The sequence below is a fragment of the Jaculus jaculus genome, chromosome 4 (assembly GCF_020740685.1).
Source record: "Jaculus jaculus isolate mJacJac1 chromosome 4, mJacJac1.mat.Y.cur, whole genome shotgun sequence".
Taxonomy (NCBI): Eukaryota; Metazoa; Chordata; class Mammalia; order Rodentia; family Dipodidae; genus Jaculus; species Jaculus jaculus.
The window spans coordinates 69,539,429-69,562,328 of record NC_059105.1 but is presented as its reverse complement, the minus strand read 5'-3'; the positions used below and the strand labels follow the sequence as shown (position 1 = coordinate 69,562,328).

Here is a 22,900-nt window from a genome sequence, read left to right as displayed (position 1 = left end):
TTATTTTTATAATCATGGAAAATGTTAATAAAAATTGAGAAAAAAATAAAGATATTGAACACTTTTTTCAAACATTTGTTGGCTATTTGCATTTCTTCTTTTGAGAACTGCCTATTCCATTCATTATCCCATTTACTAATTGGATGATTTGGAATGTGGGTGTTTAATTTTTGTAGTAGTTTTAAAATTATTTATTTATTTATTTATTTGAGAGAGAGAAGGAGGCAAAGAGAAAGAGAGAGAATGGGCACACCAGGGCCTCTGGCCACTGCAAATGCATTCCAGATGCATACACCACCTTTTGCACATAGCTCATGTGGGTACTGGAGAATTGAACCTGGGTCCTTAGACTTTACAGGCAAGCACCTTATTTTACTTATTTATTTGCAAGGAAAGAGAGAGAGGTGCAACAGAATGAACTTTAGATACATTTTCCATTTTTAAAAATTTATTTGAGAAAGAGGTAGATATAGAAAGAGAGAATGGGCATGTCAGGATCTCTAGCCACTACAAATGAACATCAGATGCATGCATACCTTGTCCATCTGGCTTATATGGGTACTGAGGAATTGAACCAGGGTCCTTAGGCTTTGTAAGCAAATGCCCTAACCTCTGAACCATTTCTCCAGCCCCCACATTCGCTATTTTATGCATCTGGCTTTATGTGGGTACTGGGGAATTGAACCTGGGCCGTTAGGCCTTGCAAGTAAGTGCCTTTGACTCCTGAGCCATCTCTTCAGCCCTAATTTTTGTAGTTCCTTATGTATTCTAGATTTTTGGTTTTGGATTCTAGGTATTAATCCCTGGCATGCTGTATGGTTGGCAAAGATGTTTTCCCATTCCAGAGTGTCTCTTCACTCTCATGATTGTTGCTTTGGCCATGCAGAAGCTTCTTAATTTCATGTAATCCTACTTGTCAATTCCTGAGATAATTTACAGAACAATTAGAGTTCTTTTCAGAGGTATTTTTACCTCTGATGTGTGCCTCTAATGTTTTCCTCTCAGTTTCGAAGTTTTGGGTCTTTTATTAAAATCAATTTATTTAAAAAATATTTTATTTATGTATTTTCAAGGAGTGAGGGAGACAGAGAGAGAATGAGAATGGGCATGCCAGGGGCTCTAGCCACTGCAAATGAACCCCAAATGTGTGTGCCACTTTGTGCATCTAGGTTTATGTGGGTAATGGGGAATCAAAGCCTTGTTGTTAGGCTTTGCAGGCAAATGACTTAACTGTGAGCTATTTCTCCAGCCTCAAATCAATTTATTTTGAATTGCTTTTTGTTCAAAGTTATAGATATGAATCTACTTTCATTCTTCTACATGTGGAAATCCACTTTTCCCAGCATCATTTCAATGTATAGTTTGGTTGGTTTTTTGAGGTAGGGTCTAGCCCAGGCTGACCTGGAATTCACTGTGTAGTCTCAGTTGATCTCAGACTCACAGTGATCCTCCTACCTCTGCTCCGCAAGTGCGGGGATTAAAGGTGTGAGTCACCACGCCTGGCCTCAATGTATGTTTTTGACAGCTTTGTCAAAGTATTAGGCAATTGTATGTATCAGTTGTTGCGTTCTCATTGCTGGGGCAAAACACCAGACTAAACACAGTTTAGGGAAGGAAAAGGGTTTAATTGAGTTTAAAATTTCCGGGGGTAGAATCTATCATGGCCTCAAACTTGTGCGGTTCCTACTGTTTCTGCCTCCTGAACTTGGTGGGGAACCAGGCATGCACCACCATAATTAGGATATAGAATTTTTATTTATTCATTTATTTATTTCTGGCAAACAGAGGGGGGGGCAGACAATGGGCACAGCAGGGCCTCCCACCATCACAAACAAACCCCAAACCCATGGGCCACCCTGTGAATCTGGCTTTACCTGGGTATGGGGAAACTGAACCTGCGTCAGCAGGCTCCACAGTGTTTGCCTTTAACCACTGAGCCATCTCTCTAGCCCCAGCATGTGAAATTCAACTAAAATCACTAATGGAGAACAAGCATGTGTGCAGTTTCCTTAGTAAGTGGGCGTCATCATCCCTTGTTCTCCCAGAGGCTCAAAGCAGCCAGGGAAGCGAGAAGGAGTTATAAAAATGAAAAAGAGGAGCTGCGAAGATGTGGTTAAAGGTGCTTCGCAAGTCACCCACATAAGCCACATGCAAAAAGTGGTGCAAGTGCCCGGTGTTGCTTTGTAGCACAAGAGAACCTGGTGTGCCCATCCTCACAGACACACACATGCAAACATATTCTAAAAGTGTGAATGAAAAGCAGCAGCCACCGCCAGTTCTGCCCTACTTGACTCCAGAGGTTGTTGGCACGGGGGGGGGGGGGGGGGAGTGAGCCAGGGGTGGGCTACCCGCATTAGTGACTGGTTTGGACATATTTGACTTTCTAGGTTGCTCTGAGGTGGAAATAGGGGAAACAGAGGCTGGTTGGGGCTGGAGAGATGGCTCAGCGGTTAAGGTTGATTCCCCAGTATCCATGTAAAGCCAGATGCACAAAGTGGCTCATGTGTCTTGTCTGTAGAGGCCATGGTGTGCCTGTTTTCCTTCTCTCTCTCTCTCCCTCCCTCCCTCCTCCCTCCTTCCTTTCCTCTCTCTCCTAGCAAATAAATAGATAAATATTTTAAAAAAATACGGTGGTTCTCTGGTGGTGGTTCTTCCAACGCTCAATTACCAGTCTCCAGCCGCGTGAAAATGACAGTTCAAATCTTGTTGATGAATGATAAAATGAAAGCATTTGATAGCGAAGTTCAGCTGGAAAAAAAGCAAACGAACTTTCCGGTGTTGCACACGCTCATCATTACGTGAAGACTGGCTGTCACCAAAGAGGCTGGAGATCGCTCCTTCCAACTCCTCGTGTCACAGTGACAGGAATCCCAGCCCGGCGACTTAGCCTGAGCTTGGCCACCCCCAACCCCCAAGCTTCTAGGTTAACCCGTGCCGCGCCGCTCAGCCCCAGGAGCTCCCCGCTGCGCGCTCTGCTGGAGGCAGGATGGGGCTTGTGGGGAAGTGGGGACGTCGCCACCCCAATTCCAGACCTTCAGTTTTGCCGCCCGCTCTTGGCACTTCCTTTCTCCCTTCCCACCCTTGGGGCCTGAGCTGCTGAGAGGTATTGCGAGCGAGGAGAGGTACGCATGCCCACTCTCGCACGGTGTGCATTTGGGGTCCGTGGAGTTGATCTAAGAAAAGATGTTCCAGTGAGTGTGGGTTGGAGGAGGGGGACCGACCCACCTGCTGCGGGGAGCTGGTGGCGTGCGGGGGGGGTCCCCGCGACCCGGGCTGCGCGCGGGGGGGGGGGGTGCTGTCCGGGTGGAGGCGGGGGAGCCGCCGGGACTCCAAAATAGGAGCCGCTTGTGGGCTGGAGCCGCGCTGGCAGGCAGCCTCCGCCGCCCGCGCCGCGCCGCGCCGCTTCCAAAGATGGTCAGAGGGTCCGGAGGCGCCCCCGCCCCCGCTCGCCGCTAGCCCGGGGCCCGCACCGCGTCCCGGCGCCGCCAGCCGAGGTAAGTGCGGGGCGGACCCGCCGCTCCGGGGCCCGCGCGCGGGCGGGAGGCGAGCCGGGCCGGGCGCGCGGGAGCGAGGCCGCGCCGCCTCCGGAGCCCGCCCGCCCGCCCGCGGCCGCCGAGCGCAGACAATGGCCGCGAGGGCCGGGCCGAGCCGCGCGCCCGGACGCTCGTCCGCGCCGCCCTCCCCACACCTGCGCGCCCGGCCCGGAGAGGCCGCGGGCACCGGGCGGCGCCCCGGACACCCGTCCCTCGTGCCAGGCCCCGGGGCGGGGCGGGGCGCAGCGGGCGGGCGGGCACCCGGCGGGAACGCGGCCGCGGGCCCAGGCACCCGGCGCCGAAGCCCCTGCGGGCGTCGGACAACTGGGCGCCGGGCTGCAGCGGCTGCGCCCGGCCCGGGCCGCTCCCCCAGCCTGGTGGTTTCTTCTCCGCCGTCCCCGGAGTGGCCTCGCGATGTGCTTGGAGAGGGACGTGGAGCTAGGGGATCATGCTGCATTGGGCCCGAGCCGAGGCGCCCAAGGGTTGGCGGCAATTGGGGTGACCACTCGGGACACTTGGCTGGCCAAGTGTGGAGTCTCCTCTGGACTTGTCCGCCCAGAACAGATGGCAGGAAGATTGGGTGAACTGATAGCTAGCTAGTCAGTATCCTTTTTCAAATGGATAGCCATTAGAAAAAAAAAAAAAAATCCAGGGGCCTCATTTCCGGCTCCAGGCTACCCTGAATGTAAGCAGACCACCATGTAAGCTGTGTCAATCCACCACCACGTTTTGCATTTGGTACTTGGAATGCTGAACTTAGTTTAGTTTTGGGGTATGTTGGAGGCCAGGCTCTTCTAGTGATGCAGAATGCTTTGGCATTGACTATTTGAAGTGATGTGCAAAATTGAAAACACATTTACTTATCTTCATTGCAGCCATGGCTCTAAAAGGACAAGAAGATTATATTTATCTTTTCAAAGATTCGGCGCATCCAGTGGATTTTCTGGATGCATTCAGAACATTTTACTTGGATGGATTATTTACTGATATTACCCTGCAGAGTCCTTCGGGCATAATCTTCCATTGTCACAGAGCTGTTTTAGCTGCCTGCAGCAATTATTTTAAGGCCATGTTCACAGCTGACATGAAAGAAAAATTTAAAAATAAAATAAAACTCTCTGGCATCCATCATGATGTTTTGGAAGGCCTTGTGAATTATGCGTACACTTCACAAATTGAAATAACGAAAAGAAACGTTCAAAGTCTGCTAGAAGCAGCAGATCTGCTCCAGTTCCTCTCAGTAAAGAAGGCTTGCGAGCAGTTTTTGGTAAGGCACCTGGATATTGATAACTGTATTGGAATGCACTCCTTTGCAGAGTTTCATGTGTGTCCAGAACTAGAGAAGGAGTCTCGAAGACTTCTGTGCTCAAGGTTTAAAGAAGTCTGGCAACAAGAAGAGTTTCTGGAGATCAGCCTTGAGAAGTTCCTCTTTATCTTGTCCAGGAAGAACCTCAGTGTTTGGAAAGAAGAGGCTATCATAGAGCCGGTTATCAAGTGGACTGCTCATGATGTAGAAAATCGAATTGAATGCCTATATAACCTCCTAAGCTATATCAACATAGATATAGATCCAGTGTACTTAAAAACAGCATTAGGCCTTCAAAGAAGCTGCATGCTAACTGAGAATAAGATACGCTCTTTAATATACAATGCGTTGAATCCCATGCATAAAGAGATTTCCCAGAGGTCCACAGCCACCATGTATATCATTGGAGGCTATTACTGGCATCCTTTATCAGAGGTTCACATATGGGATCCTTTGACAAACGTTTGGATTCAGGGAGCAGAAATCCCAGATTATACCAGGGAGAGCTATGGTGTTACATGTTTAGGACCCAACATTTATGTAACTGGAGGCTACAGGACAGATAACATAGAAGCTCTTGACACAGTGTGGATCTACAACAGTGAAAGTGATGAGTGGACGGAAGGCTTGCCGATGCTCAATGCCAGGTATTACCACTGTGCAGTCACTTTAGGTGGCTGTGTATATGCTCTAGGTGGTTACAGAAAAGGGGCTCCAGCCGAAGAGGCAGAGTTCTATGATCCATTGAAAGAGAAATGGCTTCCTATTGCAAACATGATTAAAGGTAAGTATGGATTTTGTTTCTTCTGTGTCTTTTAGATGCTTGGGGTTAGGTCAGCCATGTGATTTCTTTTGCAAGTAACTTTAAGAAGTATCTATTCCACTGTAATGTTCATGGGGGAGCTATGTACATAGATTATATAAATAATGTTACATAGCATGATCCAGGTAAAAACACAGCATTGTCCCCAACTTGTCTGAAAGTCATACCATTCAAGAAGGCTACTCATATGGCATAGTAGCTAAGTACTTGCTTGTGAAGCCTAAGGACCCCAGTTCAAGGCTCGATTCCCCATGTACCCATGTAAACCAGATGCACAAGGTGGCGCATGCATCTGGAGTTTGTTTGCAGTGGCTGGAGGCCCTGGTGCACCCATCATCTCTCTGCTTCTTTCTCTGTCTGTCACTCTCAAATAAATAATTTTTTTTTTAAAGAAGGCTATTCATAATCTGCTTTGGGGATGAGGATATAGCTTGTTTGTTAACGTGTTTGCCTAGTATGCAGGAGGCTCTTGGTTTGATCAACAGCACCACATAATCTGGGTGTGGTGGAGCACGCCTGTAATCCCAGCACTTGGTAGGTGGAGACAAGAGGATCAGAAATTCAGTCTCATCCTTAGCTACGTAGAGTTCAAGGCCAATATGGCCTACGTGAAATCTTGTTTCAAAAAAAGAAAGAAGGCTGGAGAGATGGCTTAGCGGTTAAGGCACTTCCCTGTGAAAGCTAAGGACCCAGGTTTGATTCTCCAATACCCACGTAAGCCAGATGCACAAGGTGGCACATGCATCTGGAGTTCATTTGCAGTGGCTAGAGGCCCTGACGCACCCATTCTTTCTCTCAGACAAATAAATAATTTAAAAAAGAAGAAAGAAAGGCCTGATCTGGGGGTGCATGCCTGTAATCCTAGCCCTTGGGAGACAGAGGTAGGTGGATTGCTATGAGTTCAAGGCCAGCTTGGGACTACAGAATGAGTGCCAGATCAACTTGGTCTAGAGTGAGAGAGCTGTCTGGGGATGGGGGTGTGGGGGAGACAGGGAGAAAGGAAGAAGAGCCTAGTGTGGTGGTGTACACCTTTAATCCCAGCACTCAGATAGAAGGATCAATGTGAGTTTGAGGCCACTCTGAAAATACATAGTGAATTCCAGGTCAGCCTGGGCTAGAACAAGATCCTACTTCAAAAAAAAAGGCTGGAGAGAAGGCTTAGCGGCTAAATGCTTGCCTGTGAAGCCTAAGGACCCTGGTTCGAGGCTTGATTCCCCAGCACCCACATAAGCCAGATGCACAAGGTGGCGCATGCATTTGGAGTTCGTTTGAAGTGGCTGGAGGTCCTGATGTACCTATTCTCTCTCTCTCTCTCCCTCTTTTTCTTTCTCTGTCTGCCTCTCAAATAAATAAAAATAAACAAAAATTTTAAAAGTTAAATAAAAGAAAAGGAAGAATGGGTGTGCCAGGGTCTTCAGACACTGCACACAAACTTCAGGTGCCTGTGCTGCCACCCTGTGCCCTGGCTTTACATGGGCACTGGGGACTCAAACCTGGGTCCTTTGGCCTTGCAGACAAGCGCATTAACTGCTAAGCCATCTCTTCATCCCCCATGATGTTTTAATAAGTGAAGGCAAACATTTTATTAATTTTACTCATGTTTTAATTTTCTTGCTTGCTCCTAAAATCTTTTTCAGTTATGTACATTTTGTTGTTGTTTTGTTTTTCACTTTGTTTATTAATTTATTTAAGAGAGAGAGAGAATGGGCATGACAGGACCTATAGCCACTGCAAACAAATTCCAGACACATGTGCTACCTTGTGCATCTGGCTTTATGTGGGTTCTGGGGGATTGAACCTGTGTCCTTTGGCTTTGCTGGCAAGCACCTTAACAGCTAAGCCATTCCTCCAGCCCTGTTTTTTTACTTTTTTGAGCCAAGACCTTGCTATGTAGCCCAGGCTGACCTCAAACTCACCATCCTCCTGCCCCAGCATCCTTAGTGATGGAATTACAGGTATGCACTGCCGTTCAACCTGGCACTTCAATTCTTCTCTTTAATAGTCAACCTTTCTTCCTCTTAAAAATGGTGATTTCTGGGCTGGAGAGATGGCTTGGTGGTTAAGTACTTGCCTGTGACGCCTAAGGACCCCGGTTCGAGGCTCGATTCCCCAGGACCCACGTTAGCCATATGCACAAGGGGGCGCACTCATCTGGAGCTCGTTTGCAGTGGCTGGAAGCCCTGGCGCGCCCATTCTCTCTCTCTCTGTGTTACTCTCAAATAAATAAATAAAAATGTATTAAAAAAAGAAGTAATCATCCTTCATTCTTTAAAAAAAAAAAAAACAGTGATTTCTGCCGGGCGTGGTGGTGCACACCTTTAACCCCAGCGAGTAGGAGGCAGAGGTAGGAGGATTGCAGTGAGTTTGAGGCCACCCTGAGACTCCACAGTGCAATCCAGGTCAGCCTGAGGTAGAATGAGACCCTACCTCAAAAAAACAAAAAGAAAATGGTGATTTCTAAGCTGGGTGTGGTGGCGCATGCCTTTAATCCCAGCACTTGAGAGGCAGAGGTAGGAGGATTGCCATGAGTTCGAGGCTACCCTGAGACTACATAGTGAATTCCAGGTCAGCCTGGGACTAGAGTGAGACCCTACCTCGAAAAACAAAACAAATGACACACACACACACAAAAAATGGTTATTTCTTCCTCCTCCTCCTCCTCCTCCTTTTTAAAGAGGCAGAGTCTCACTGTAGCCCAGGCTGACTACTACACCCATCTCAAAAGTAGTAATTTCTAAAAGGTTCTTCATCAAAACTTGGAATGAGGGCTGGAGAGATGGCTTAGCAAAAGGCACTTGCCTGTAAAGCCAAATGATCCAGGTTTGATTCCCCAGGGCCCATGAAAGCCAGATGGTGCATGCATCTGGAGTTCCCAGCAGCTGAAGGCCCTAGTGGGCCCATTCTCCCCCCACCCCCGTTTCTTCTCTCTCTCACAAATAAATAAAATTAAAATTAAAAAAAAAAACTTGGATGTGACAAAGTACATTTTCTCCAGAGCCAGAAACAAATCGCCTCTCTTTCGACACAGGCTTGTCTCAGAATAATGGAGAGGGGCGTAGAACATGCCTGGCCTCTTGTGGCCTGCAGAGTCAGACACACTACCAAGTCTCCATATTTAATAAGCATTGTATCTTCTGCTGTGTTTGGTGAAGTATTAACCTTGTTCTCCTTCCCTCTCACTGGGGGAAAAAGTTAATCTGGAATCTTCTTGTCCTTACATGTATTCATTGGTGCTGTACAGTTGTACCAAAACAGCTGTTAGCTTGTTACCAAATTTGTGTCATTTTGTTCCAGTGTTTCTTCCCAGGCTTTTCTGTTTCTTTTTTAACACTGGGGAGGGTGTGGGAATGTGACCTGGCCTGGAAACCTGACCTGGTGAGATCCTGATGACAAGCAGGAAGCCGCCGCCGGGCAGGATGGTCTTGTGATCAGCCTCTACAGCTAAACTGCCTGTGTCCAAATTCTAAGTTTCTACTTGTAAACTGGTGACCTTGGGCCGATTATCCAACCCTTCTGTGCCCAGTTTTGCTGCCTGATTAGTGGGGGTGATGCATTACGTAGCTTGGGATCACTAAGAGTAGGAGCTTGGCCCAGTGTCTGGCAGAAAGTAAGCCCTTAGTAAGCATTGAGTATGAGTGTAATGAACATCTTTCCAGAAGAACATGACAGCTTTGGCAGGGCAGAATTTTTTTTGGTATTAAATCAAGACACACCCATGGCAAGCTTGCAGGGACAGCAGAAGTAGCCGAAAGCCTTTGCTGTCTGGGTTTTGGCTTTGTCTAAGCATGGCCAGCACACACTGAATGGAGGGTGGTCCTGAATGTTGACTTCTCTTCTGCAGAAGAAATGATGTGAAGTGTTGTTTCACAGCTGTTGTAAATTTGCATACATTCCTGCTTCTGTTTCTCAGTGATGAGATAACAATTTTGATGATTTTGTAGTTTGCAGTATATTTCTTTCAGGATGGAAGTTTATTACTTCACTGAAAAAAAAAATTGTTTTTTTGAGGTAGGGTTTTGCTCAAGCCCAGGCTGACCTGGAATTCACTATGTAGACTCAGAGTGGCTTTGAACTCATGACAGTCCTCCTTACCTCTGCCTTCTGAGTGCTGGGATTAAAGGCATGCACCACCACACCTGGCCTGAAAAATTTTTTAAGTATTTTTATTTCTGGGTGTGGTGGGTCATGCCTTTAATCTTAGCACTCAGGAGACAGAGGTAGGAGGATCACTGTGAGTTTGAGGCCCGCCCAAAAAAAGGGCTAGAGAGATGGCTTAGTGGTTAAGGTGCCTGCCTGCAAAGCCTAAGGACCCAGGTTCAGTTCCCCAGTACAAACACCTGCTAAGCCATTTCTCCAGACCTATTTTTTTAAATATTAATTTATTTGCATATATGTATGTATTCACCAGGGTCTTTTGCTACTGCAAATGAATACCCATCCAGCTTTACATGGGTTTGTAGGGAATTGAACCCTAGGCCAGTAGGCTTTGCAAGCAAGGACCATTAACTACTGAGCCATCTCACCAGCTCCCTAATTTATTATTTTATTTTTTAATTTTTTTGTTTATTTTATTTATTTATTTGAGAGCAACAGACACAGAGAGAAAGAGGCAGATAGAGAGAGAGAGAGAATGGGCGCACCAGGGCCTCCAGCCACTGCAAACGAACTCCAGACGCGTGCACCCCTTGTGCATCTGGCTAATGTGGGTCCTGGGGAATCGAGCCTCGAACCAGGGTCCTTAGGCTTCACAGGCAAGCGCTTAACCGCTAAGCCATCTCTCCAGCCCTATTATTTTATTTTGAAGGAGTTTTTTTTGTTGTTGTTGTGTTTTCTCTTTTAATTATTATTTAATTATTTTTTGTTTATTTTTATTTATTTGAGAGTGACAGACAGAGAGAGGAAGAGGCAGAGAGAGAGAGAGAATGGGCATGCCAGGGCCTCCAGCCACTGCAACGAACTGCAGACACATGCACCCCCTTGTGCATCTGGCTAACGTGGGCCCTGGAGAATCAAGCCTCACACCAGGGTTCTTAGGCTTTACAGGCAACCTCTAAGCCATCTCTCCAGCCCTCTCTTTTAATTTTTGAGGTAGAGTTTCACTGTAGCCCAGGTTGACCTGGAATTCTCTAAGTAGTCTCAGGTTAGCCTCAAACTCACAGAAATCCTTCTACCTCGGCCTCCCGAGTGCTAAGGTTAAAGGCATGCACCACCACATCGGCTTCTATTTTGAAGTTTTGATTCTTGCTTATCTCTGGTTAACCCAGGGAAGGACATCACTCAGCCCAGTTATGTGCAGTTTTAGCTTACACTGTTCTAATGGATGGACTCATACCAAAAGTTTAGTTTCCCATTTTTCAGTAGAAAGAATAACATTCTTTTTTTCTGAGTTAGTTTTATTTTGTAGTCATGAAGTGAACTAGCAGCTTGCCTGGTAATGTGAGCTTAATTTGGGTAGAGTCAAATTTCAAATTCATTTCCTTTTTTGGTTTAGGGACATGATGTGCAGAGAATATACTCTGCTATTAGAAATGCTGAGGCCTTTCTCACTGTTAACTATCCTCCCTCTAAACCTCCTTTTGCTTTGATGTAGCCACGAACATGGAGATCAAAATGTACTGGGCATTTAGAAGTGCTAATAAAAGTGGATTGAAAGATTTAAACTGGACATTTTCAACTAAAACGAGCTTCGTTGTCCTGGCTCTCTTCTTACCCTGCAGAACCAGTTTTTTCTTTTGGCTTTTCAGTGGCATCAGGGTCTCCCAGTTTTCCCAGCTCAGGGCCTCAAAAGCAATCCCTTTTGTTTTGTTACTAAAGCCTATTTGTTTGGCCTGTCTCCTACCTCTGCACTCATCCTTCACACCCAGATCCCCTGGTAAATGAGGCCCTTAGCCGGGCACGGTGGAGCACACCTTTAATCCCAGCACTCTGGAAGCAGAGGTAGGAGAATCACCAGGAGTTCAAGACCATCCTGAGACTACTTAGTGACTTCCAGGTCAGCCTGAGCCTGGGCTAGTGTGAGACCCTTACGTGAAAAACAAACAAAAGGGGGAAAAAAAAAAAAACCTAAATGAGGCCCTTGATGAGCGCCATCTGGGCAGCAACTACATTGTTTTTGTTTTGTTTTGTTTTGTTTTGTTTTGTTTCTTTTTTTTTTTAGTCTCATCCTTCCATTTCAAAAGCTGAATTAAGCCCAGAGTTTTAGCTGAAGATCAAGGTCCTTTGCCATGTAGTTTCAACTTACAATGCCATCCTTAATTCCCACATGACAGCTCCCACAGTGTGACACTGGTCAAACTGGACTACTTAACATTGTCCTGTCCACTTTGGCGGGGCCTTTCCTCTGCTTCGATCAGGTTCGTTCAAGCTCTGTTTGCCAGAGTCCTACCTACCAGGGCCAGGTCCAAGTCAGCCACCTCCCGCTATGGTTTCTCTAGTACAAAGCAGAGTCGTTACTCTGGCCAATCACTGCAGCTTATCTCTCTTTTTGTGGTGCTTTGCCCATCCTGTAACTATGTTTTAATTATTTGTGCTCTTTTGTTGTTGTTGTTACTTGGTTATTCCAGGTAGGGTTTCACTCTAGCCCAGGTGACCTGGAATTCACTATGTAGTCTCAGGATGGGCTCAAATTGACAGTGATCCTCCTACCTCTGCCTCCCAAGTGCTTGGTTTAAAGGTGTGTGCCTAAGGCTGGAGAAATGACTTAGCAGTTAAGGCGCCTGCCTGTGAAGCCTAAGGATCCAGGTTCAATTTCCCAGTACCTACATAAGCCAGATGCACAGAATGGAACATGCATCTGGAGTTCATTTAAAAAATAAAAAAAGGGTTCTCTCTCTCTCTCTTGCTCTATCTGCCTCTTTCTCTCTGCCTGTCGCTCTCAAAAAATAAAAAATAAAAATAAAATAAATAAATTTTAAAAAAAGGAGCCAGACATAGTGATGCATGCCTTTAATCTCAGCACTTAGGAGGCAGAGGTAGGTGGATCGCCGTGAGTTTGAGGGCACCCTGAGACTACATAGTGAGTTCCAGGTTAGCCTGGACTAGAGGGAGACCCTACCTTGTAAAACCAAAATAATAATAATAATAATAAATAAAATAAGCAAAGGGCTGGAGAGATGGCTTAGTGGTTAAGGTGCTTGCCTGTGAATCCTAAGGACCAAGGTTCATCTCTCCAGGTCCCACATAAGCCAGATGCATAAGGTGGCACATGTGTCTTGAGTTCGTTTGCAGTGGCTAGAGGCCCCGGCAGGCCCATTCTCTCCCCCTTTCTCTATGTCTCAAATAAAAATAAATAAATTTAAAAAAATAATAAATAGCCAAGCGTGGTGGCACACGCCTCTAATCCCAGCACTCGGGAGGCAGAGATAGGAGGATTGCTGTGAGTTCAAGGCCACTCTGAGACTATGTAGTGAATTCCAGGTCAGCCTGGGCTAGAGTGAGACCCTACCTCGAAAAACCAAAAAAAAAAAAAAAATAATAATAATAATAATAAATAAATAAGCTGGGCATGATGGTGCATGCTTTTTATTTTTTTTTTTTTTTATTTAATTTATTAGTTTTCAGCAAATACAGGCAGTTTGGTACCATTGTTTAGGTTCATCCTATATTTTGTTTATTTATTTGAAGGAGATAGAAAGAGAGAATGGGTGCACCAGACCTCCAGCCACTGCAAATGAACTCCAGATGTCTGCACCCCATTGTGTTACATGCTTACATGCTTACATGGGTCCTGGAGAGTCAAACCGGTATCCTTTGGCTTTGTAGGCAAATGCCTTAACTGCTAAACCATCTGTCCAGCCCCAGTGCATGCTTTTAATCCCAGCATTTAGGAGGCAGAGGTAGGACGATCACCATGGGTTCAAGGCTACCCTGAGACTACATAGTGAATTCCAGGTCAGCCTGAGCCAGAGAGCCTACCTTGAAAAACAAACAACAACAACAACAAAAAATAAATAAATAAAGGCATGCACCACTATGTCCCACTAGTTGTACTCTTAAAAATGCTTAAGAAGGGCTGGAGAGGTGGCTTAGTGGTTAAGCACTTGCCTGTGAAGCCTAAGGACCCCGGTTCGAGGCTCGGTTCCCTAGGACCCACGTTAGCCAGATGCACAAGGGGGCGCACGCGTCTGGAGTTCGTTTGCAGAGGCTGGAAGCCATGGCGCGCCCATTCTCTCTCTCTCTCCCTCTATTTGTCTTTCTCTCTGTGTCTGTCGCTCTCAAATAAATAAATAAAAAATTTTAAAAAATGCTTAAGAAAGCCTGCTAGAACTAGACCCTGCCTCAAAAAAAAAAAAAAAATCATTAAAACTGCACAAGAAGCCTTCCTTTTTTAATTCTTTTATCCCTCACAGCAAAACTAGAATGCCTGGCAACTGTGATCAGTAATAGAAATACAATGTTGGTTTATTTGAGAGACAGAGAGAGAATGAGCGTGCCAGGGCCTCTCACCACCGCAGATGAACTCCAGATGCATGTGCCCCTTTGTGCATCTGGCTTTATGTGGGTCCTGGGGCATCGTCCCAGGCTTCACAAGCAAACATCTTTCACTGCTGAGCCACCTCTCCAGCCCCAGTAACAAAACAATAAAACGCAGCTCAGTGCTCACTGCAGAAAATGATCATGTGATTTTAATTGACACACAGGTGTGGGAAATGCTACTGCCTGTGTCTTACATGAAATTATCTATGTCATTGGCGGCCACTGCGGCTACAGAGGGAGCTGCACATATGACAAAGTGCAGAGCTACAATTCAGACATCAACGAATGGAGCCTGATTACCTCCAGTCCACACCCAGGTAACAAGTCCTTCTCAATAGCATGTTTTACAGCTCGTCAGCCTACACATTTTAAGTCTGTTCTTTTTTGTCTCTTACTCTTTTTTGTTTTATTTCCCTTTGTTACATGCTTCCCCCCCCCCATTTACTGCATGAATTATTAAAAACACAATTTTTATAGATAGTTGAAAAGCACTAGTGTGGCTGGGAGTAGTGGATCACACCTGTAATTCTAGCACTTGAAAAGTGGAGGCTGGAGAATCATGAGTTCAAGACCAGGCTGGGCTACATGAAACCCTGTATCCAAAACAAACAAACAAAAGGGCTAGTCTGTCTCTATTAGAGAGTTGGGGACAGTGCCTGGAGATTGAGGTTGGGCAGGGGGTGGTTTGCCTCCATTAGAAACGTGTTCTCTCAGGGTCTTGGTGACTGTTAAGCACTCATTCCTGGGACATGAGTGCTGCCTTCACTGTCATACAGGAAGGTATAACCTGTCATCAAGAATGCCCTGCTTCTGGGATGATTTATTCTTTGGCTTGTCTCTTTGTGACAAGCTCATTGGGAAGCATAATTGTAGACCATGACAGGGGCTGGGCTGTCACTCAGTAGCAGAGCACAGGCTTTGCTGCACTGAGGCTCTGGGTTCAGCCTCCATGTTTTCATGTATTATGGTTATGCCATCTGTTTAAGATTTTGGCATTTGGCTGAATCCATACTGTCCTGTCCCTTTATCATTCTGAATCATTTTCCGTAGAGCATGAGGCTTTCATGTTGGTCACTGAAGGGGAAAGTTAAAACTACAAGCTTGAAACATTTGTAACAATGGACTAGTACACTATATATGTCAGGTATTGGCTAAGCATTTTGCATGTAATATGATCTTAAATCCTCACTACAAATGAATAGGTGTCATTTATCACTGGTTTTCATAGTTAGAAATGGGGACTTAGGTACTTTAAAAGGGTATGTATAATCTCCAGACATGGTGGCACAAGTCTTTAATTCCAGCACTTGGGAGGCTGAGTTAGGAGGATCACCATAAGTTCAAGGCCAGCCAGAGCTACAGAGTGAGTTCCAGGTCACTCTGGGCTATTGTGAGATCCTGCTTCAAAAATAAATAAATAGGGCTGGAGAGATGGATTAGTGGTTAAAGTGCTTGCCTGCAAAACCAAAGGATCCTGTTTGGATTCTCCAGGACCCACGTAAGCCAGATGCACAAGGGGGTGCATGTATCTGGAGTTCATTTGCAGTGGCTGGAGGCCCTGGTGTGCCCATTCTCTCTCTCTCTCTCACTCTCTACCTCTTTCTCTCTCAAATAAATAAATAAAATATATACTTAAATAAATAAATAAATAGCTGGAGAGATGGTTTAGCAGTTAAGGTGCTTGCCTGCAAAGCCTAACAATCCAGGTTTGATTCCCCAGGACCCATGTAAACCAGATTCACAAAGTAGCACATGCATCTGGAGTTTGTTTGTAGGGGCTGGAGGCTCTGACACACCTATTCTCTCTCTCTTTCTCTCTCTCTCTCTCAAATAAAGAAATTAAGTTAAAAAAAATTGTGCCAGGCATGGTGTCACATGCCTTTAATCTCAGCACTTGGAAAGTGATGTACCAGGATTCACATTCTGCCAATCTTGATTCCATAATCTGTGCTGTGACCACTAAGCTGTCTGCTTTTTAAAATATATTCAAAAAAATTTTAATGTATTTGAAAGAGGGAAGGAAGAAGTGAGGGAGGGAGAAAGAGAGAGAGAGAGGATAGGCACACCAGGGCCTCTAACCACTGTATACGAACTCCAGATGCATGTGCCACTTTGTGCATCTGGCTTTACATGGATACTGGGGAATTGAGCCCAGGTCACTAGGCTTTGCAGGCAAGTGCCTTAACCACTGAGCCATCTCTGCAGCCCTAAGCTGTCTGTGACCCAAGCAGCTACTTTCATCTCCTTCATCAGCCTCCTCTTGTGGGTTCAGGTGAGGAACACCTGCAGCTGTTGCTGCATCTCTACATCTAAAGGGCTTGCATAAGATGGAACTTCAGCTGGGTGTGGTGGCACACACCTTTAATGCCAGCACTCAGGAGGCAGAGGTAGGAGCATCACTGTGAGTTTGAGGCCAGCCTGAGACTACATAGTGATTTCCAGGTCAGCCTGGGCTAGTGAGACTCTACCTCAAAAAAAATAAATAAAAAAAAAAAGATGGAACTTTAGCTACACGCTGCCCTGTCTCTGAAGACACAGAATGCATAGACTTTGGTGTCTTAGTAGTCCAGAGGTCTCATCCTGGACTCCCTGCCACTTTATGTTGTAACCAACAAACCTATCATCAAAAGTAATAATAACAGTTCATGCTAAATAACAGCATTCATTATGTGCCAGGCAGATACTGCTAATCCAATAATTTTTATTAATCTGTTTATATTTGTCATTTTCACATTATTCCCCTGAAATACATGAGGCAACTCAGCCAATAAAGGGGAAAGGTTTACTTAGCTCATAGTGTGATGAGACCAGTGTGATGGTAGGTACCAGGTGTACATGTTAGAGCAACCAGGAAGCAGAGTGGGAGAGGACTGGCCAGAGTTCCACAATCCCCTTCAGGGACCTCTCATAAGGCCCCATCTTTAAAAGGCCTACAGCACCTCTTTTGTTGTTATTGTTGTTGGGGATTTTTGTTTGTTTGTTTTATTTTCCAAGGTAGGGTCTTGCTCTAATCCCAGCTGACCTGGAATTCACTATGTAGTTTCAGGCTGGCCTCGAACTCAGTGGTCCTCCTACCTCTGACTCCCAAGTGATGGAATTAACACTCAGCACTACAGAAGCTTTTAATGCCAACATCCTGAGGACTAAATCTTTATATAGTTATTTGGGAAGCATTACCAATATTCAAACCACAGTACTGTTAAACCTCACGGTAATCCTGTGAGCTAGGACAGTGCTGTTATTAATTATTGCTCCCTCATTTTACATGTTACTGAGGCATGGAGACATTAAATTAATTTCCCAGGGTCCACCATCTAGAGCTTGTTAGAAGTAAAGTTCAACCCCAGGCAGACTGGCTTGGCTTTTATATGCTTAGCTTCATTATTATCTCACTACATTTATTATACTACTTCATTATTATCTCATTTTGAACCTCATATTATAATGAGTTAGATATTACTGTGCCTAATTTTGTGTTCAGGCTTATCTTTCCAATGAAATCTAATGTATATATATAAAAAAAAAAAAAACAGGGGCTGGAGAGATGGCTTAGCACTTAAGGCACTTGCCTGCAAAGCCAAAGGACCCAGCTTTGATTCCCTAGGACCCATGTAAGTCAGATGCACAAGATGGTGCATGGGTCCGGAGTTCATTTGCAGTGGCTGGAGGCCCTGGTGCACTGGTTCTCCCTCCCTCCCTTTCTTCATATCTCTGTCTCTCTTTCTCACCCTTAAATAAATAAATAAAAATAAAATATTTTTTAAAAATAATCAGGGCTGGGGAGATGGCTCAGTGGTTAAGGCATTTTCCTGCAAAGCCTAAGGGACCCAGGTTCAATTTCCCAGTACCCATGTATGTATCTCTCTCTCCTTGTAAACAAATAAAATATTTTTAAATCAGATTAGCAATTTAGAGGAGAGTTACTTACATTATACATTCAATAGGTATTTCATAAGAGGATTTTTTAAGTGTCCTGAAACATCTATGAGTTGCATATAGCTTATTAACTACTTGCAAAAGAAGTGTGGCTTCCACCTAGTGTGATGGGTTATATTGATGGTCAGTGTGGCAGCACCTAGAATCACCTATGAGGGATTATCTAGGTTAGGTTAGCCTCTGGACATGGATAACTGAGGTAGGAAAGTCCATGTTAAATGTGGACAGCAGTATTCCATGGCCTGGGGTCCTAGACTATATAACAAGGAGAAAGAAAGCTGAGCTCTGGCACTCATTGCTCTCTCCTTCCCCACTGTGGACTGAATGTGACGAGCTGTCTAAATCTTCTGCCACCATGCCTTCTCCAGCTATCATGGACTATAACCTTGACCTGAAAGCTGAAATAAACTCTACCTTCCTACATTGTTTCTTGACAGGTATTTGGTCACAGTAAGGAGAGGTGGACTCATACACCTGGTATTAGAAAGCATGAAAGTTAAAAATCAATCCAAACCAATGGGAATGTGTGACTGTAAAATTTTAATTAAATTTAGCTTTTTCCTGATGAAATATCAACAGCACATATTAAATTGGCACTTTATGGGATGTGTGCTGTTTAGCTTTCACAGTTCTTCAACTATTTTTGAACTGGCTTGTTAACAAAATTCTAAATTCGGGAGATTTCAAATAAAACTGTGACTCTGACCTTTAAAGAAAATGGAAGCTCTGACAAGTCAACACTATTCCTTCCTGGTAGCAATCACGGGAGCCAAGTAATAGCTGTTCTTGTTAGATGGGGATTATGTTCTTTGCTGCAGCCTGATCCTTCCAATTCTGGTCACATCCCAGATGAAGGGGGCCAGTGTGTTGTTTTTCTTACCCCTGGCCTGTTTAGCATAATGGTGCCTTAAAGAGCCAGCAACAGGAGGAGATTTAAAAACTGGAAAGCACTAAGACAGTCTAGGAGCTGGGCCCCCTTGGAGCAGACTTCCAACCACAGGACCCCGGTCCCCACCCCAGCCCTCTACCTGGGGCACCGGTCACAGTGCCTGGGTGTGGTGGCCAAATGCCTCAGTAACTTGGGTGTGCGCATGCTCCGCTTGTTGCAGTGTGAGGGGAGCTGGCCAGGCCATCCTGTGGGGCTCGTTGTGGTAGCTGACACTTCACATTATCAGCTCCTGGTTATAGGGACAGTTTCTGAGACACTGAGGGGTGTATACATACCTAGTGTGTTCTCCTGTAAGGAGGGCTTGACTGCTGTCAAATGTCCAATAAAAGCTGTCTATGTTGGACAATTCCCAGAAAGGTGTCAGTCTGAGGGATGAGTTCTATCTTGTCATCACATACAGAGCCAGCTTACAAGTTGCCATGATCCCTAAGGGCTGATGGTAATTACACTCCTCTGGGCAGAAACAGGCCATCTGACTCAGGTGGCAGAGACTGGCTTTTAAGCCTCAGGGTGCAGTCTTGTATGACAGAATTAAAATTTGACCACTGCTCGATTTGTGTGTGCTAAGCTGTCAAGGATTATTGTATCTATACAGTGTGGGAGCACTTTTGTCTGTTATCCTAATAAGCACTTGCTCTTTTTCTTTTTGAAAGAATACGGATTGTGCTCAGTTCCCTTTGAAAATAAGTTATATTTAGTAGGCGGACAGACAACCATCACAGAATGCTATGACCCTGAACAAAATGCGTGGAGAGAGACTGCGCCCATGATGGAAAGGAGGATGGAGTGTGGGGCTGTCATCATGAATGGATGCATCTATGTCACCGGAGGCTACTCCTACTCAAAGGGGACTTACCTTCAGAGCATCGAGAAATATGATCCAGATCTTAATAAGTGGGAAATAGTAGGCAATCTTCCGAGTGCCATGCGATCTCATGGATGTGTTTGTGTGTATAATGTCTAATTGAATCCTGTAATCACTGTTTGGGAGTATAGTAGATGAATGCAGGTTTGGGGGTCCCTCACTTGTTACTGTGGTTTGGCACATGCTAGAGGATTAGTAGATTTTAATTCTTAACTCTACAACATTCCCAAACCCAGTGATTAACGGCCAAGAAAAAAATCTTACGTATATACACAGTTGGATCAGTAGGGTTAAACCCTATAATTTCTGCTTTTCAAAGGTAATGTGGGATATCTGGCACTTGATGAAGGGTGAGAGACCTTTGTAGTGAATCTTTTCCTCCTGGTAGCATCAACACTGGGCGTAGGTCAAAGTCATTCTGTGTAATGCAATGTCTCTTTAAGAGCCTAGGATGTAATAGATAGTGTATATTAAAATTCTCTTTAGCTGGCAGGAATCTGAAATGTATAGAGGGAATCTTGTCTACCTCTACAAAATCAACACTTAATTTTTGTCCCTTTAGAATGATCTAGAATGTGGATTTAAGTATAATTTCTTCCTCTGTAATGTATATAATTTATTGCTAGCATTCTTTATTTACTGACTACCAGAGCTATACAAAATGCTGTGCAAAGGATTGTTATTGTTCAAACCATTTACAAACTAAACTTAAAAGGTGAGCAAATCTTAAAAAAAAAAAAAAACTTACAGAGAAAATAGTGAAATGTTTGCTGATGCTGAGGGCTGTGTTAATTCTCAGCTGGGGTATAAACTGCTAGCTTAGGTGTCTTTAGCTTAAGCATGTCAGAGATCCTCTCTATAAGGTAGAGTTACATGTCTGCTTGAATCTGAGAGGCAGATGGCCTGCAGAGGAATTTGACAAGAAGAAATTCACACTCATTTTCCAGCTCTGCCACTAACCAGATCTTGTGACTCAATCACTGAACCTATCTGTGACTTCCTGATCCCCATATCCACAGGCTCATAAATGTGTCTATTCCAGATCTCCTCAGTCTTTGAGGCCAGAGGAGGCCTGGGTGACTGGAGCCTGTGGGCCAGAAACGCCTTTGTCTATCTTCCTCTGTGTGCCTACAGGGTCACTTCCCAAATGTGCCATAAAAGGTGGGAGGTGCTGCTGAAGTTAACTTATCTAAACAGTTAGCCTGGCATGGTAGAGCACACCTTTAATCCTAGCACTCAGCAGGCTGACTGAGGTAGGAGGAAATCCGAGAGTTCCAAGCTAGCCTGGAGTTACAGAATACGTTCTTGGTCAGCCTGGGCAGGTGTGAGATCCTACCTCGAAAAGAAATAAACTTTTAGTGATCTGTGAGACCATCTGTTCCATGCTGTTTTTCTAAAGATATAATACTTATTTTTTACTTTAAGTATTGAAGTTTAAAACTACTTCTGATTCAGACAAAAAAAAAAAAACTTTTAAGAAAATACTTTTTAATACATTGACCTCAGATGACATTTTAAGTAGATGTTAACCCTTTGAAATTGTAGTATGGTACTTTGTAACAAGAGCCATAAAAGTTTATCCTTTGCCCATGGACTCAAGTTTTCAGATTTAAAAAACAACAACAGAACCAGGTGAGGCGGTGCATGCCTTTAATCCCAGCACTCAGGAGGCTGAGGTAGGAGTATCACTGTGGGTTCAAGGCCACCCTGAGACCACATAGTGAATTCCAGGTCAGCCTGGGCTAGAGTAAGACCCTACCTGGGGGAAAAAAAAAAAAAAGACAGCATTATAAATAATAGCAAAAATATTGGGGAAATCTACATGTCAAAGAAAGTGTGCTAATAAAAGAAGTGATGTACAGTGCCATGAAAACAACTATTTGAAAAGACTGCATAGAAACATGGGTGTGTCTATAATAAATAAAAGAAGCACAATACAAAACAGTATGCACGCTGTGGTGTGACTTGAGTCTTCATGCATGTGGAAGGTAACATGCAAAATAAATTCATTGTGTTAGTACAAGGAGATATGGAATGATTTTTAACTTATTTGTCCTTAATATTACTTTGTATTTTCAATAAAAACAAACAACACTGTGTACATTGTTAAGACTGCTTGATTTTGAGTCAACTGGGTTGAATTCATGAAACAACTGAATTACACAGTGTTTCAGTTTCTAATTGAAGTACAGACTGTTATTGTTCTCCAGAACATTTATCAGTTAATGCTGGGCTAATAATATGTTGCCCAGTAGTGTTTTAGAGCGGGGTGTGGACAGCAGAGAACAATTGCAATCTCTTGCACCCTTCTGCTGGTTTATCTGGGTCCTGTGAGCTCCTAACTCAACTCATCTTCCCGGGGATTCTGTCCTGCAAGTTTCAGCCCCAGTGAAACTCCCATTGTCACATTTAGAGATGTCATCATTTGTGAGTGCACAGTGGGTCTCTTGCCAGGTTTGAGATCCTGGACCACATCTTACTCTCAGTATCTCCATATCTGGCCACATCATACACATATATAGGGCACGAAAGTATCAGTTGTTTTTACAAAAAAGCTTTCCAAAGTGCTTGAAGGATCTTGAAAACAGTTTGTGATTGAGGGACTTAATTTGCAGCTTCTAAATGTATTTCTTTTGCTAAAACATTTCTTTTTACTATGGTGTCTATACAAAGAAAGAACTGACAAAATATACATTTCTGTCAGTTACCCCAAGTTTCACATTACTGCAGTATGAATGAAAATATTTCAGCAAGGCTGGGACGATGGCTTAGAGGTTAAGATGCTTGCCTGCAAAGCCAAAGGGCTCCAGTTTGACTCCCCAGGACCCACATAAGCCAGATGCCCAAGGTGGTGCATGCATCTGGAGTTTGGCTGCAGTAGCTGGAGGCCTTGGTGCACCCATTCTCTCTTTCTCTCTCTCTCTCTCCCTGTTTCTCTCTAATAAATAAATTAATTAAAATTTGAAAATATTTTAAAATATCTACATTTAAAAGCTATTACTTAGAGGGCTGG

The 22,900-nt window shown here is 44.5% G+C and overlaps 1 protein-coding gene across 3 annotated transcripts; it reads left to right on the top strand.

Moving 5' to 3' along the window:
• Positions 1-2,858: 2,858 nt before the first annotated feature.
• Positions 2,859-21,984, top strand: Klhl23 (kelch like family member 23). Of its 3 annotated transcripts, none has more exons than XM_045148106.1 (4): positions 2,859-3,122; positions 4,409-5,623; positions 14,302-14,454; positions 19,676-21,984. In XM_045148106.1, exons 2-4 carry the CDS (start codon positions 4,411-4,413, stop codon positions 19,984-19,986), a joined length of 1,677 nt encoding a protein of 558 aa, XP_045004041.1. In that variant the 5' UTR covers positions 2,859-3,122; positions 4,409-4,410; the 3' UTR covers positions 19,987-21,984. The 3 variants fall into 3 exon arrangements, with proteins under 3 accessions (XP_045004041.1, XP_045004042.1, XP_045004043.1); XM_045148107.1 differs by having other exon boundaries at positions 3,110-3,191; XM_045148108.1 differs by lacking the exon at positions 2,859-3,122 and adding an exon at positions 3,468-3,494.
• Positions 21,985-22,900: the final 916 nt, after the last annotated feature.

Bases quoted from the DNA above. Each gene is read 5' to 3' on its own strand.
- Klhl23 (XM_045148106.1), top strand. From the start codon at position 4,411: ATGGCTCTAAAAGGACAAGAAGATTATATTTATCTTTTCAAAGATTCG. The intron at 5,624-14,301 runs GTAAGTATGGAT...ATTGACACACAG, and splicing joins TATTGCAAACATGATTAAAG to GTGTGGGAAATGCTACTGCC. The intron at 14,455-19,675 runs GTAACAAGTCCT...TCTTTTTGAAAG, and splicing joins TACCTCCAGTCCACACCCAG to AATACGGATTGTGCTCAGTT.